The sequence below is a fragment of the Astyanax mexicanus genome, chromosome 10 (assembly GCF_023375975.1).
Source record: "Astyanax mexicanus isolate ESR-SI-001 chromosome 10, AstMex3_surface, whole genome shotgun sequence".
Lineage (NCBI taxonomy): Eukaryota > Metazoa > Chordata > Actinopteri > Characiformes > Acestrorhamphidae > Astyanax > Astyanax mexicanus.
In genome coordinates this window covers 2,865,187-2,881,083 of record NC_064417.1, presented here as the reverse complement: position 1 = coordinate 2,881,083, position 15,897 = coordinate 2,865,187, and the positions used below count along the sequence as shown (strand labels likewise).

At 37.3% G+C, this 15,897-nt stretch overlaps 1 protein-coding gene across 1 annotated transcript; it reads left to right on the top strand.

The window, feature by feature from the left end:
• Positions 1 to 784: 784 nt before the first annotated feature.
• hdx (highly divergent homeobox) lies at positions 785 to 15,890 on the top strand. Its single transcript, XM_022683742.2, has 11 exons — positions 785 to 923; positions 3,393 to 3,748; positions 4,694 to 4,840; positions 5,392 to 6,537; positions 8,259 to 8,309; positions 8,413 to 8,559; positions 9,752 to 9,953; positions 10,727 to 10,806; positions 11,142 to 11,237; positions 13,305 to 13,427; positions 15,578 to 15,890. The coding sequence occupies exons 2-11, from the start codon at positions 3,713 to 3,715 to the stop codon at positions 15,722 to 15,724; spliced, it is 2,175 nt and encodes a 724-aa protein (XP_022539463.2). The 5' UTR covers positions 785 to 923; positions 3,393 to 3,712; the 3' UTR covers positions 15,725 to 15,890.
• Positions 15,891 to 15,897: the final 7 nt, after the last annotated feature.

The following is a 15,897-nucleotide window of genomic DNA, read 5'->3' as shown; positions in this document are numbered from 1 at the left end:
TCAATGTTAAATATTTTTATTTATTTATTTTTGTTAATTTAATTATAACTTTATTTAAATTTAAGATTGTTTTTCATCTAAATGAATTACAAATCTTTTCATAAGCACTGTGAACATAGTGCAGCAATCTATAGACAAGTAAAAAAAATAATCTCTATTCACCTCTACATTCATAATGTTTTGTTATTATTATTATTTTCTAGTTTTATTTTTTTCCTTCTGCAAGTATTACACATCTTTTACATTTTTAAACATGTTTTATTTATATTTATTTATTTTTTTTAATTATTCTTATTTTAATTGTATTTTTTAGTTCAATAGATTTTTTTCATAATGTTGTTTTTGTTTTTCTTTATTATTTTATTTTTTTCTCTTCTGCAAGTATAACACATATTTTAAATAAATTAAATACACATTTATTTTATTGTTATTTATTATTTATTTATTTTACATTTTTATTCTTTAATTCATTGATTTTTTTCTGCAAGAATAACATTCATTATGTATTTTTTTTTTCATTATTATTATTTTAAAGTTTTTTTTTCTCTCTCTCTTCTGCAAGGAGAAGAAATCTTCTAACTCAGTTATTTCTCTTCTCACTGCTCTTCTATATGAAAGGCGCTGCTGAAAGCCTGAAACCGAGAGCTCTGCTTCTTTTAGCAACAGTGACCTCCCTCCTCTTCACCCTCCATGTCTCCCCACAAAGTCAGTGATGGGCGGGACGAGAGCGCTCAGTTTTCAGTCGCTTGTAAAATGTCACAGCCCTGATCTCGGCCTCCCATTGGCTCCTGTCTGCCCCTACGTCACGATCATGATTAGAATTGATGATCGGACGTTTTGATTTCATTGTCTGGCGGAGGGGACCAGTGAAAAATCTGCTGAATTCGGGGCGGCCGGTCGATTTGTCAACCAAAAAACAAAAGGTATCTATCACGTTTTTCTTACGATCCACGGGTTTTTTTTTCGCGTGCTTTCGGCGGCACGGCGCGAGGGGACACCCAACACTCCCCCCTCCAGCTCTTTGAATAGCTTATAGGTGATACATTTGTGTCCAGCATCGGGGTCGCGTGCGCTGCAAATTAAAGAAAAGAGAAAGGAAAAAAAGTTTAGCGCGCGTTCGAAACGCACGAGCCTGCGGCTTTAGTGCCAGGTGGGCTCGCGCCTTCCTTTAGCTTCATTCCCTTATTGTTTTAATCTGTGCACGCGCTGCAAAGTTGCGTTACAATGTTGTGTTTAAGAGTGGTGGGGGAACTGGGAAATCCGGCGGCCAGCTTTTTTGTTTTACCATATGCGGGGAGCTGGGTGGAGGGAGGATTTTTGCGTTTTTGCTCATCAATTCTGTTTGAGATGCAACTAATCATTATTTCATGCGCGAGCCATGCGCACTGAGGCTTTCCCAAACAGAGGAGAGAGAGAGAGAAAAAAAAAAAATATGATCAAATAATAAATAAATAACCCTTGCAGTTCCTCCCTCCTTATTAATCTAGTGCACAGAGAAGCTCGAATACATACAAATAACAAATGCCTACTTCATATATCATTATCCAGCAGAAGCTATCTAATTATATACTAGATATAAGTTACGTTAGCTAGATATAACGTTAGTCTATAGCCTACAGTCTGTATAATATGTTAATATATAGCTAACGTTATAGATGATGTAGTTACACGCTGATGTAGGTTTACATTTGAGGTAGTAGCTAGCTAGCTACAATGTTTTTAGCATGGTGCATCATTAGTAACGTTATAGCCTATACCGGCCTGGCTAGCTATAGCTATAGCTAACTGGCATTAAAAGAAAATAGCGGTGGGAAACCGAGGTCCAGAAAGTGAAAATCCATTCCAGGATTTTGTACCAACTGCCTGTTCCGCTCAGCTGCATCCTAAAGCCGCCCAAGCAGTTGGTACAAAACCCTGGGATGGATTTTTACTTTCTGGACCCGGGTCGGCCACCTCTACATAAAACAATTAGCTAGTTAGCCCGCTGGGGAGCTTTGTTTCATGCACGAACCACGACACAGAAAGCCCTTTAAAGGGATTTACAGGGAAATTCATACAGAGAAAGTCCTAAACCCCTGTCATCCAGAGGCTCCCGTTTTTATATTTATTTGTTAGTTAACTAGTTAACCTAGCAAGCTAACGCTACATACTAGCAAATGCAGTTATGTGTTATTTGATTGTAGTGTAGGTAGCTGAGCTAGCTAATCTTTACACAAAAAGAGCTGTTTTGAACGCTGCACAGGCCTGCAGGCTACAGTAAATAATAATGATAAAGACTTGATGGACAACCATGACCCTAGCAAATATAGCAAGACATAATTTAGCCTAAAATTATACAAACTATACTAAACTAAAACTAAAATTAAGATATTTAGTAGTAGTATAGTAGTAGTAATAATAATATCTAATATACAGTTACAGAGCTACAGTTTACTATTTAAGACACAGAAGTCACAAAAACCCCAAGGATTTACATAGAAACAAATTAAATTCAGAGGCTCCTGTTTCTAGCAAATGCAGTTATTTGTTATTTGATTGTAGTGTAGGTAGCTGAGCTAGATAATCTTTACACAAAAAAGAGCTGTTTTGAACGCTGCACAGGCCTGCAGGCTACAGTAAATAAAAATACAAATTAAACTAAAGTCCTAAAAAAGAGGTATCTGTAATAGTAGTGAAGTTTTCTCTTTTTTCTAGTAGAAACTCTCTTTTCAGATATCAGCACTGAAATGTGTAGCTACCAGTAATAATATCTAATATCCAGTAAAACATACAGATAATTTATCATTATTTCATTTAAGGTGGCATTTAATGGTCTTAAAATAACAATAATATTGTTTATCACAAATAATCCTAGGGCAATATGTTGTCCACAGTTTTTATTCATCTGAGAAAAACTCCACTTACAGATATTTGGCAAAATGCTAACTAACTTTTTTTTATAAGTACAAATTGTGACTCCAGATATCTAAATTGTAATTCATACTACTATATTGTTCAGCTTCATATATTAATTAAATAATACTGAGTATTATAAATGATAATTCATGATCTCTCTGCATTTCTGTGGTTTTGATTAGTAGTAGTATTAAAAAGTATTAAAATTCCACATAAATCATTGTAACATGGCTAGTTACAATGATGTCAGAATGATTTTACACATTTGTAGGTCTATTATATTTACTACTAGAATAACTTACATACCTGAAATATGTTTCTGTGTTTCTTTTTTTGGTAAAAAATACAGTACATCTATCTGTAATCAGATATTTTGCTATTAAAAAACTGAAATATGACAGGTTCCTACTTTTCCTACTGTCACAGATACTTGTACAGTTGTAAACAGTGAAAGATAATTTTGTGCCTCAACCATCACTCCCTCTTTTCTCTTCCAGAATCGGTTTGGACAGTAAGTCAACTGAACGCATCCAAAAGTCAGGCCATGCCACATGGTGAGAAAGCCCCCATAACATCACCCCCACAGTGTCATTTACATCATGAGACCGTGGCAAATTGTAGCTAAACTTTCCCAAGTTTGAAAAGAAGACGAAACCAAGGAAGTAAAAGGTGGCGGTTTTGTGATCTGCGTGCTGGATGGCTTGCCGGAGTGCTTGCTTACAGTGGCAGCGCTTCAGTGCTGCATGTTAGGGGTCATTTAGTTAAGTTGCCAAGCCGGGGTCTCCTGGATCTGAGCCTCATCTCACCCACCAGAAGCATGGAAACATGGCAGGAGAAGCGGAGCATTCAGACTGTGAGTATTCGGATAGAATGTTTGAAGTAAGAATGCCTGAACAAATGTTTAAGGTTGAGAAATGTACCGTATTTCTTTTACTATAAGGTGCACTGGAATTAAAGGTGTATTAAGCGACACTAGTAAGGATGTCAACATCGAAATGAACAAGAGTGTCGACATGTTTCCCTTCTAATGGGGAAGCTGGGGAAGTGTCTAAGTAAACAAAACTGTAATTCTTTCAAGGACAAACGAGCGCTGAATTTTAATCTACACAGATTAACATTAGCATTAGCCGTTAACCTTAAGGCTAGCAGGATGTAAATGCCGCCCAATAGCACTAGACTGAGGAACCCTGAGTGTTCTGGAAAACCCAGGGTGCTGTCAGCTAGCAGTTCATTCCACAAAGCTTGTTTTAGCACGGTAATTACACAGACTACAGTCCAATATACTCACCTTTTAACAGCGAACAAGCTAGCGCAAGGGTTAACGGCTAATGCTAATGCTGCTGCTGCTGCACCCAGCCTTAGTGCTGGAAAACCTTCCCTGACAACTCACCCTTATAACACTGTACTTCAGCGGCGTGGCTTTACTGCTCCTTAATACCTGACTGGTATTTTATTCTCATACTGCTTTACACATGTTAATGTAACACACCCATTTTAACTCTGGGCAGCTTGTTAAATAATTAGCTTGAGTAGTTGAATCAGGTGTGTTGGAGCAGGGCTAAGATTAAAATGTGCAGATCGTTAAGAATCCTGTAGAAAACTGCATTCACTGGTTCAATTTGTTTGTAAGGAGATTCTAGGCTGATTCCAGTTAGTACATATCTTTATTCACCTAACAAAATGGATAAATAAATGCAAATAAAATGTAGATCAATGTAGATAACTGTTACAGAGAAGTTAAGTTATTGAAACAGTTATTTATTTATAGTTAAAAGAGTTTTCTTCATCTATTTCTCAGATGAATCTGCGATCGGTGTTCACTGCGGAGCAGCAGCGCATCCTTGAGCGCTATTATGACAATGGCATGACAAACCAGAGCAAAAGCTGCTTCCAGCTCATTCTACAGTGCGCCCAGGAGACCAAGCTGGACTTCAGTGTGGTCAGGGTAAGCTATTTATTTAGTGGTCAGTGCAGGCCATTCATGCTTTTATAATACTGTAAAATAATGTGTTTTTCTGGTTTTGTTTCTGGTTTGTAATAAAACATGATCATCACATGCCCTTTTAGACTTTTGCTACTCAACCCACTCTAATGAATAAAAATAAATAATAATTATTTTCTAACTGCTGCTGGTGTAGCATTGCCGAATAGCATCACAGCGCTAACACTCGGAGGAAAGCGCAGCGACTCAGTTACGATACATCAGCAGCAGTTTGAAAAGAGGCGGAGTCTGACTTCACACATGACTTCACACTTCTCACGTGTCGGAGGAGGCATGTGCTAGTCTTCACTCTCCTGATGTTGGGGCATCATTAGTTATAGGGGGAGTCCTAATGACTGTGTGGGGGTAATTAGCTTGTAATTTGGGGAGAAAATGGGATATAAATAAATAATTTAAAAAATAATAATATATATTTATTTATTTATTTATTTATTAAAGAGCAAAGATGCTGATTTTTGTTGTCTCTTAATAACTTTTTTTTTTTGTCTTTTTAGACATGGGTAGGCAACAAGCGACGGAAGTTGGCCTCCAAGGTAGATAAGAACGGAGTGGTCAGTCTCCCCAGCCTTCCCCTGGCCGGTCCTGCTGGGGCTCTTGTTGCCGGGTCAGTATTACCAGCAGAGCTGGCTGCTGTGCGAGCTGTGCAGCGTGGTCCAGCAGTAGCTCACCTTCTCCCACCTCCAGCATCCTGCCCTTCCACCTCCTCCTCACCCTCCTCCTGCTCCCCACTCAGCAGCGGCAGTGGGACCAACAATAATAATAATGACGTGATTGTGACTGGCACGTACTCACTACTGCGAAACATCAACCGCATGGACTCTTCCTCTCAAAGCAGGGCGGGGCCTAAACCTGTACCTGTACCTGTACCGTCTGATCTTGAGCCGAGTCCTCACGCTCGTCCGGCGCTGCATCCAGACCCTGTATCCCTTCACTCCGCTGCTGTAGCCCTCCAGCGAAAAGCTCCACCACACATCCCTACCTCGAGTGCCCTGATGTTGAACCAGATGAGGAGGACTTTCTCACCACGAGAACCAGTGGCGATCCCTCCCAACTGGGCAAAGCAATATGCAACTCCCCAGAACCAATCATGGCCAAGCGTTTCACAGCAACAGCCCCTGCAGGTACGCCAGAGTCCCCCGGTCACTACGCCAGAGAGCGGGATCAGGATCCAGCAGGTCTACACCATTGCTGGATTAGGGGAATCCTCGCAGCGACCCAATCCTGGAACTAGCCACGATCGAAGTTTAAGAAAGCCCCGCCCACCCGAAACACCACCCGAGTCTTTTTCCATCGCGATGGAGACCGGAGACGTAGACGACGAATACTCAAGGGAGGAGGAGCTAGCTAACATGGGAGCCCAGATCCAGCTAAGCAAGTCCACCAGTAGCAGTGCTGGCACTGTCGAATCAGGCAACAGGAACTCAACAAGCAGCTCGACGTCCTTGATTGACAGTCGTGGTATGTACACTGTGACCGCAAAGAGCCAATCATCTGCGCCGCTCACCTCGCCTAACTCCACCCTGTTCGGAGAAAAAGGGTGCCAAACTAACAGTTCCTTACTACTCGGTACGGCCTCCCGAGACGGATATCCCTTCCGGCTCTTCTCTCAGACCTCGCCATCAAGATTACCCAGCCTCAAGGTATTGTGAATACCAGCAGTTCACCATTATCCATTTTTTTTATTATTTTTTTTTTATTTCCTTCTATTAAAAAAAATAAATTTTTGGTCAGTCCTGTATAGACAGACATGTACTGTATATTAGATGTAATAGATGTATTAGAAAGCCAGACTTTCAAAGCTTTATCAAAAAACTTTCTAGAAGTTGTAGAAGTTGAAGTGTTCTTTAAGCTCCACACTCTAATGGAAGTAATGAAGTAGAACGTTGTGTTTTGTACTTAAGTATTGCAGAAGTAGTTTATAGTAAAATGTAGTAGTGAAGTACTGAAAGTAAAAGTACAGTACTGTGTTATTAGAGTAGTTATTACAGAAAGCAGTGCAAAGTTAGCAGTGCTAAAAGCAGAATGAGAGCAGATTTACTCTGGAATGATTCATAAACAATGTTTCAGAATAAAAGTATTAATTAAACTCATTCAAAATACATAGTAAAGTAAATGTGGAAGTAGGAGAAAAATAATACTCCAGTAGATACAGATAAAGTATTTTAGTACTTAAGTACAGTAGTGAAGAAGTAAAGATGATACTCAAGTAGATACAGATACATCATTTTGTACTTAAGTACAGTAGTATAGTAAAAGTTATGAACAAATGGGAGTATTTGAAGTGTAGCCACATGAGTAATTTGGAAGATTTTTTTTTTGACCCATATTGTGATTTCAGTTTCAATAAATAAATAAAACAGATACATTTAATTATTTTCTATAAAGGAGCAGCTGTTTGGTCTTATTTGTTTTTTATGTAATGTCTTGTTCCTGGTGTTTCTAAATGTATCCATCCATTTTCTCCTCGCTTGCTGCACTTTGCTCTTCTCCTTTTATTTTCAAGTTTTCCAAGCATAGTTCTTTGGCAGTGCATCGATTCTTCTCACGTGTGCTGTTTCGTAATATCTTTCAAAGGAAGGCTTGAATAGGTGAAGAATCCATTTGGGTTTTTTTGTTTCGTTTTCTTTGCTGTCTGAAGTTTAAAAGCACCTAAGCTTTTTTTGTTGTCCAGCTCGTACATCTGTAATAGACTGTGGAAAAGATTCTTTTCTGATTCAGTTCTGATATTTGATTGCAGACCACTGTTTACTAAACAACTGAAATGATATCATAGAGTCTATGACATTAACTATAGTAATATCATACACACTAAATAGTTATGCGACAGGCCTTGTCAGAGATTAAATGAATTGAATGAAGCACCAGCCAATAGCGCACAGCGTACTCTCAACCGGAAATGACCGTCCACCTGGAGGACTATTGGGCACTACAGCAATTACCCAGGACAGAGTGTCAATCCATATCTGGGCACAATCATACATACATTTACACACATACACACCATATCAATTCAGAATCTTTTTCTGGGTAATTTTAGAGTATCAAATTTACCTGATGGCCATATATATGTGTGTGTATGTATTTTTTTTTTTATTATTTTTGTGAAGATTGTATAGCTGTTGCTGTTCCTGTTTTGAAAATGATTAACAACATGAGACACTGTTTACTTGTTTGTTTAAGACCAATCATACTAAGTATATAAAGAATGATTTTAAAGTTTGCAAGCTTTTTTTCACCTGTTTTAATTTTTAGCTTTGTAACTGAAGATGGAGATAAACTCTTTGTTTTATATTGAGGTTTTATAGGATTACTTATAAAATCCTTTATAAACTTTATAAACGTTTTTTTTTTCTTTTGTTAGGTAAGTAGCATGTCCGCTCCATGGCTTCTTAGCAACTCCCGTAAAAGAACGGTGAGTGCTTCAGCTTCCTCTCAGCATTCTCTCAGCTTCCTCCCATCATACCTGACTGTTATATTCAGCTAATTAAACCTTACAAATCTTACCTTTTTCGCAGCTCCAGGATAGAACCCAGTTTAGTGATGGAGATCTGTACGCACTGAAGAGGTACTGGGACAACGGCATGACCAGTCTGGGATCAGTCTGCAGAGAGAAGATCTCAGCAGCAGCAACTGAGCTTAATGTGGACAGTGAAATCGTTAAAGTAAGTCGATTACTTGCCAATAATATCTGAACATCGGAGTGATTGAGTCTGGCGTACATTTTTCAAGACTCCCAAAAATCCAGATAGTCCCAAACAGTGACAAATTGGCCTGTTATTGTAATTACAGCCAATTATTAGAAAAAAATAATTTAGTAATCTATGCTTGGACTCATGTCTAGGGTATCTAGAGCTCTGTTATGTATTGTTTCTCACATAAAAGATAGGAGCTTTGATTTCAAGCATAATAGTGACATACAGGCAGGAATTGTATTGCTAAACCAAAAGAGCCAACCATTTTTTTTGGTTATTTTCTTTGTAAAAATATGTAAAAAAAAAAAAAAAAAAAAACATGTAAAAAAAAAAGATCATTATTTGGCAGTTTGAACCTAAATAATCTTGAGCAAATTTCAGGAAGAATAAGCAAGCATCATAACAAAACTGTGTATAATATTGGTAAAGACTAATCTGAAGAGCAAACCAAGCATCACACTACATTGGTTGTTAAAAATGTTAAATATATATTTGGGAAAACATTAGAGAGACCACCTAAAAATTATGATTTTCTTTGATTTTACCAAATTTAAAACCTCTGAATTATAATCAAGAGGAAGATGGATGATCACAAGCCATCAAACCACCAAACTGAACTAAATGCTTGATTTTTTGGACCAGGAGTAAAGCAGCATAAAGTTATGCAAAAGCAGTGTGTAAGACTGGTGGAGGAGAACATGATGCCAAGATGCATGAAAAAAACTGTAATGAAAAACCAACCAGGGTTACTCCACCAACTATTGATTATTTCTGAACTCTTAAAACTTTATGAATATGAACTTGTTTTCTTTGCATTATTTGAGGTCTGAAAGCTCTGCATCTTTTTTGTTATTTCAGCCATTTCTCATTTTCTGCAAATAAATGCTCTAAATGACAATATTTTAATTTGGAATTTGGGAGAAATGTTGTCTGTAATTTATAGAATAAAACAACAATGTACATTTTACTCAAACATATACCTATAAATAGAAAAATCAGAGAAACTGAGGTGCTCTCTTCATTTTTTCCAGAGCTGTAAATGTGTTATACAGTAGCTTTTGATAGATATGTGCATGATTAATGAGTTTAACTGCATCAGTGCTTACAGATGCCGTTAAGCCCTTTGATATTCAATACTTCATCTTGCATTTTATTCTGGCAGACTTGGATCGGTAACCGCAGGAGGAAGTATCGACTGATGGGTATTGAAATTCCACCTCCCAAAGGAGGCCCTGCGACCTTTCCTAAAGTAGCCAGTGCAGATCCGCCGTCCCCTCTGACCCCCGATGAGGAGGATCCTGGGAATGTGAAGCCTGGAGACGACAGCGAGCAGAATGATGTTGTGTCACTCTGTCTGTCTGAAGGTATTTCAGATCATTAAGTATCAAGCAGAAGATTAGATCCACAGTGATGATAAATGTACAGAATAGGAAGTACAATATACTCAGTACAGGGTTTTTTTTTTTAACACAACTGGAGAATGATGATGATTACTTGATGATTATGGCTTACAGCCAATGAAAGCCCAAAAATCAGTATCTCAGACAATTAGAATATTATAAAATAATAAAATCGGCATAAAAGTTGTCAGTAGCAGAGGGAAGCATGAAGTGCTGTAAGATTTTGAGGGAAAACAAAACTGCACTGACTTTAGACTTGATAATAAAACACAGTGGCTCAACACCAGCAGATGGTGATGTATTTGGATTTAAAATAAGCGAATAGTTATTATATTATATTATTATATATAATTTAGCGGTGAGCCATGAGTTGCAAAAGTTTTAGAACCCTTGTTCTAACACAATGGAACCAAACACCTGAAAATGGGCATTGCAGAAAAAGGTGTATAATGGGTCCTGAGACAGAGGGGGAACTGTCTGTTTAATAAAGATTAAGAAAGTTTGGAAAATTCTTCTGTAAAAACAATTTTATTTTGGAATTTAAAACCACACAAATGTATCAGTGGACCTTTGGGAGGATATGTACATTTTTAAGTTTAGTAGTAAGGCTTTTATTATCAGTATTAAAAAAAGAAAAGTCATCTTTTTTTTTACCTATGTAAAAAAATACATTTTGTATCTCTTTTTTTTAAGTGGTTTAAAAAAAAGCCTGTTTCCCCTGTTTTTTTTTTTTAAAGATGGAGCGAGCGATTCTTACCTCAGAGAGAATGATAATGGGATTGATGGCTTGAATAGTTCCACCCTTGCTGAAAATGTGGTAAGACAGTATTATTTTATTGTTTCTTCTTCTTCTTCTTCATATTGTATAGCAGTTGTGAGTTTACATGCACTCATCACACTCATCATGGACATTTGGTAAATGCTATGGCAAAAATTAGATTATCAGTATTTTTTATTTATTTATTTTTTTAAGGCGGGCAGGAGAGATTGGGGGGTTAGGACAAATTAAATTAATTCCTACAGCAGACCAAATATATATAACCTACTGACCGAAGCTGTGTTTAAATGTGTATGCATTGTTATTCTTGTATATGCAGATAAATTGTAATATTCTTACATGAACCTTTTTTTTTGCACATTTCTTAAAAACAGAAGATTGAAATAATTGATGACGAAGACGATGAGGACGATGATGGCGTGTTGATGGCCACCGATATGGAACAAATGCATAGTCTTTTAGAGTTCAAAGTAAGTGGAGATTTTATTCAAATACAGTATGTGTTAAGAAATTCTTTTTGGTTAATTTATATATTGTTTACAAATTAGAAAAAATCGGGACAGTATGGAAAATGCTAATAAAATTAAATTAGTGTTTTTTTTTTACTTTGGTTGCGGACAGTAAGAACCTGAGATATTTAATATTTTGTCTGGGCTGTTTTATTTCATTTACTTTATTTAGTTACTAAACATCCATTCAATAAAAAAAAATATTGCCACAAATTATTTGTTATAATGATTTCTTTAACCTTTTAATTATTGGAACATAAATTGTTCTAAAGCCAGTGTCCACATCCACGGCACAGCATGTAGCATTTAGGTATTCAGGCATAAGACAGTAGACACATTAGCACATGGTAAACTATATATATATATATATATATATATATATATATATATATATATATATATATATATATATATATATATATATATACACAGCTCTGGAAAAAAAATAAGAGACCCCTTCCCAATTAAAATATTATTATTTAGAGCATGTATTTGCAGAAAATGAGAAATGTCAGAAAAAAAAAAATGCAGAGCTTTCAGACCTCAAATAATGCAAAGAAAACAAGTTCATATTCATAAAGTTCCTCCACCAGTCTCACACACTGCTTTTGGATAACTTTATGCTGCTTTACTCCTGGTTGCAAAAATTCATTCAAGCAGTTCAGTTTGGTGGTTTGATGGCTTGTGATCATCCATCTTCCTCTTGATTATATTCCAGAGGTTTTCAATTTGGTAAAATCAAAGAAAATCATCATTTTATAAAGTGATCTCTTATTTGTTCCAGAGCTGTATGTTGAAAAAATAGAAAAATATATATATATATATTTTTGCCTATTTATTGGACATTACAGGCAAATAAATAAATATACAATTGATAAAAAGTCCAATTGTAAAACCAATTTGGCTGTATATTTGACATGGTAGTAGTAAGAGCAAAGAACCAAATCCATATCAAATCTTAAACAGAGTTCAGTTAACACACCCTGGTCTCTGATCAACAGAAAATCAACAGAAAATTATTTTACCAGCACTGATTTGTTGACTACAGAGATCCATTTTCCCCCTCTGCATCACAGTAATGCATGGCCGGTCACAGCCGAAGCTGTGCGCCGCCGCTCATCTATAATCCTCTGCCTAAATGAAAACGTTTCTGCTTGGCTGATGAGCTCAGGAATTCACTCTGCTGTGCTTCTCTCCCCGACACCCACAGCTTCTTGGCTTTGCATACAAATAGTGATGAGGCAAATCATTTCTGAGCATCAATTTGTTGAGCACAGTGGATTGCTGTTGCACGCTCTGCTATTTTCATATTCTAATATATAGCCTTCCTTTACTGATGGAGGTGGTTACTGAGGTGCGCTGCTGTTAAATGACAGAATTTACATATTGGCATGTGGGTTTCAATATTTTGTGGGTAATTTAAGGCTTATGTTTGTTTTATTGAGTTTTGTATTGTAGCACAGTAACCATAATGTATACTTATTTTTCATGGGTGTCCATATAATTTAATTGGTAAGTGGAATTCAAACACAAAGTACATCTGACCCAGCCATTACTTATATTATTATTAATGCTTTTATACTTTAATATTTGGGTTAATAAATACTTGTGTGTTTTTTCCCATTTCATATGGAATTCCACTTCCCAATTAAAATATATAGAAACCCATGATTCAGTTCAAATTGTGAAACATATATTAGACAGATGTATTACACACAGAGTGATCTATTTTAAGGGTTTATTTATTTTATTGTTGACAATTTTGGCTTACAGCCAATGAAAACCCAAAAAACAGCATCTCAGAAAATGAAAGAAAAAAAAAAAACAACAACAAAAAAAAAAAACAGTTGGTCCTTTTGGCAGTGTGGGCAGTGTGCCAACTCCTGCTAGAAAATGAAATTTGCATCTACATAAAAGTTGTCATGCTTCTCTCCTCTGTAATAATTTAGTCAGTTTATTTTTTATCGTAATGCTTACAGAAGGTTCCTAATTGTTTTTTATGTAAGACCGATTTTGTTTTTTTTCCAGCATGAAGAAGTTCAGTTCCTGGAGAGCGAGCTAGAGAACCAAAAACAGAAGTATTACGAGCTGAGGACCTTTACCAAAAGCCTACTGACAGCAATGAGAAACAATGACACTGAGAAACAGCAGGTATGAAAACAGCATTCATTACATGGAAGATCTTTTTCAGTGCTTCTCCATCCTGGTCCTGAGGAACCACAGTCCTGTACACTGTTATATTTTCTTGACCCTGACTCTTTAGCCATCATATGCTGCCAGAATGTTGATGAGCATCAGTGATTTGTCTTGGTTGGCACTATATTGGTCGATTGAATGTGATAAATTGCGGTGCTTTTCACACCTACCTACCTTGTTTGGTCAGGAGTTTTAAAGCTCACCTTCCGTCGTTTTTTCTTTCATTTTAAAATGTCTAGTTGTGGTCTCTAGTATGAATGAATGACATGTGAGCCGTTTTTGTAAAAAAAAAAGTGCTCAGGTGTCTCTGTATAGCTCTTTTTTAATGGACTGTTTTAGGGGTGTGTCCAAAATGACCGGATTCCAGCTTTGCTCATGAATATTCATACATGCAAACAGCATGCAAATATCTCTCCTCTGATTGGCTAGGAGCACTGCGACGCCCCTCCACCGCTCTGCCGCTCACTGCCTCCCACCTCCTAACTGATGAGCGGTGATGTTTCGTCGCTTCAGCTCCGCCTCTGGGAGTTTCTCGAGCCAAGGTGGGCTGGTCTGTGAGTTTCTGCCTACGTAGGCAGAAAGATAATTCAAAATTCACCCGTTTTTCGGAGGGGGGGAGGGGGGATTTCTTTGCTTAGCTCCTGCAGACAATGGGGGCTGCAAAACAGTTTAATGTGCAGGTGTACACATTCAACTCGGAGAGACCTACTGTATTCCACAAAAAACAAAAAAAAATCGGATTTTCGCGGAAGGTGACCTTTAACATTTTCAGTTTGGTCCAAATCAAAGTATCAGGTGTGAAAGTCTGAGTCTGGACCAAAAGAGGTTTTCTCTGCCTGGATCTACTGGACCACGGTCCGGTTCTTCGGCAGTGTAAAACTTTTTTCTAGATGTTTTGGACTTTAGGATCCCAGAAAGCCATATTTTTGAAAATATTTTATTTGATATTTTATTTTTTCATGAGACAACACTGAAGATATGACCCTTTTATTTAATGTAGTCAGTGTAGAGCCGGTATAGCAATGTAAATTTACTGTGCTCTTAAAATAACAACACACTGACATTACTGTAACCACTAAAAAGTGTAGTCACTTTAAAAAAAAAAAAAAAACACTTTGACTTAAAAAAAAAAAAAAAAGTGACTACACCCCTAAGTGAAAATGGCCAAATTGCCAGTAACTTGTGTGGACACCATTATTTTACAGTACTGCCTTTCTAGAGCTCTTCCACACTCATTGACATCACCACAGAGCTGGAGGTGGATGTTACAGACCTTGTGCTCCTCTACTTTCTGCTTGAGGATGCCCCACAGATGCTCAATAGGGTTTAGGACTGAAGGCATGCTTGGCCAGGCCAACGCTTTTAACCTCAAATTTTCTTCAGTAAGACAGTGGTTGTCTTGGAACTGTGTTTGGGATAGTTATAATGTTGGTATTATACTGCTTCAATATGTCACAGAATATCTGCAAGTCTCAACTGGTGGATCTGGACCCAAAAGTGGGTGGCAGACACTTAAATGCATAAAAAAATACTAATAAAGAATGGTCATCTGATGTTGTACCCATCTTTTATATTTGGGGGGGGGAAAGAGACAGATAGAGTTTCTAACTAATGTACTCTGAATGCAGAGATGTGCAGAGAAGTAAAATATCTAATTATGTGGTCTTCTTTATTTTGTGCACTTTTGATATTTAATATATTGTACATTTATACATGTAATGTTCCCTATATGTTCCTCCTATGTTTCTTTTAAATCATTCTCTTAAATTCAGATGGCATGCATATGTATGTTTAAATTGCTTTTGAAGGCTATTTTTTTTGGTTTGTATTCTATGAAATTGCGTCGCGACTGCAGTACACGTTGGCAATCTTTGTTCCCTCAATGAACTGTAGCTCCCCATAGACTGCATCACTTGTGCATCCCCAAACCGTGATACTACCACCACCATGCTTGACTGTAGGCAAGACACATTTTTATAAAGTGCAGTACTGTGGTATTCCAGGACCTGAATTGAGAACACAAATTAAAAACATTCAAATAATTATGGATTTAGACTGCTTTTTTATAATTTGGTTTGATTTTTTTTTTTATTTATTTATGACAGGAACTGTTAGCAAGCCTACCTCAACAAGTGGAAGAAGACTTGGGTCTGAGTCTGGAGATGGACGCGTGTGAGTCCAGCGTGGAAATGACCTCAAACCAGAAGGATTCCTCTGTATCAGAGGGGGAGGGGGACTCAGAGCCGTTGTGACTGTAATCCCAAGGACTAGTCCCTCCTCTCCTGTTCTCACACACTCCACACCGTGCCTGTGGAAACCTACCAGTAATAACGGACCTGCCGCGGCCTTTTTTACTGCATATCAGACTGTGTTGTTGGGTGGATTCAGACCTACATCAATAAAGGACACTAACTTGAACAGAGTC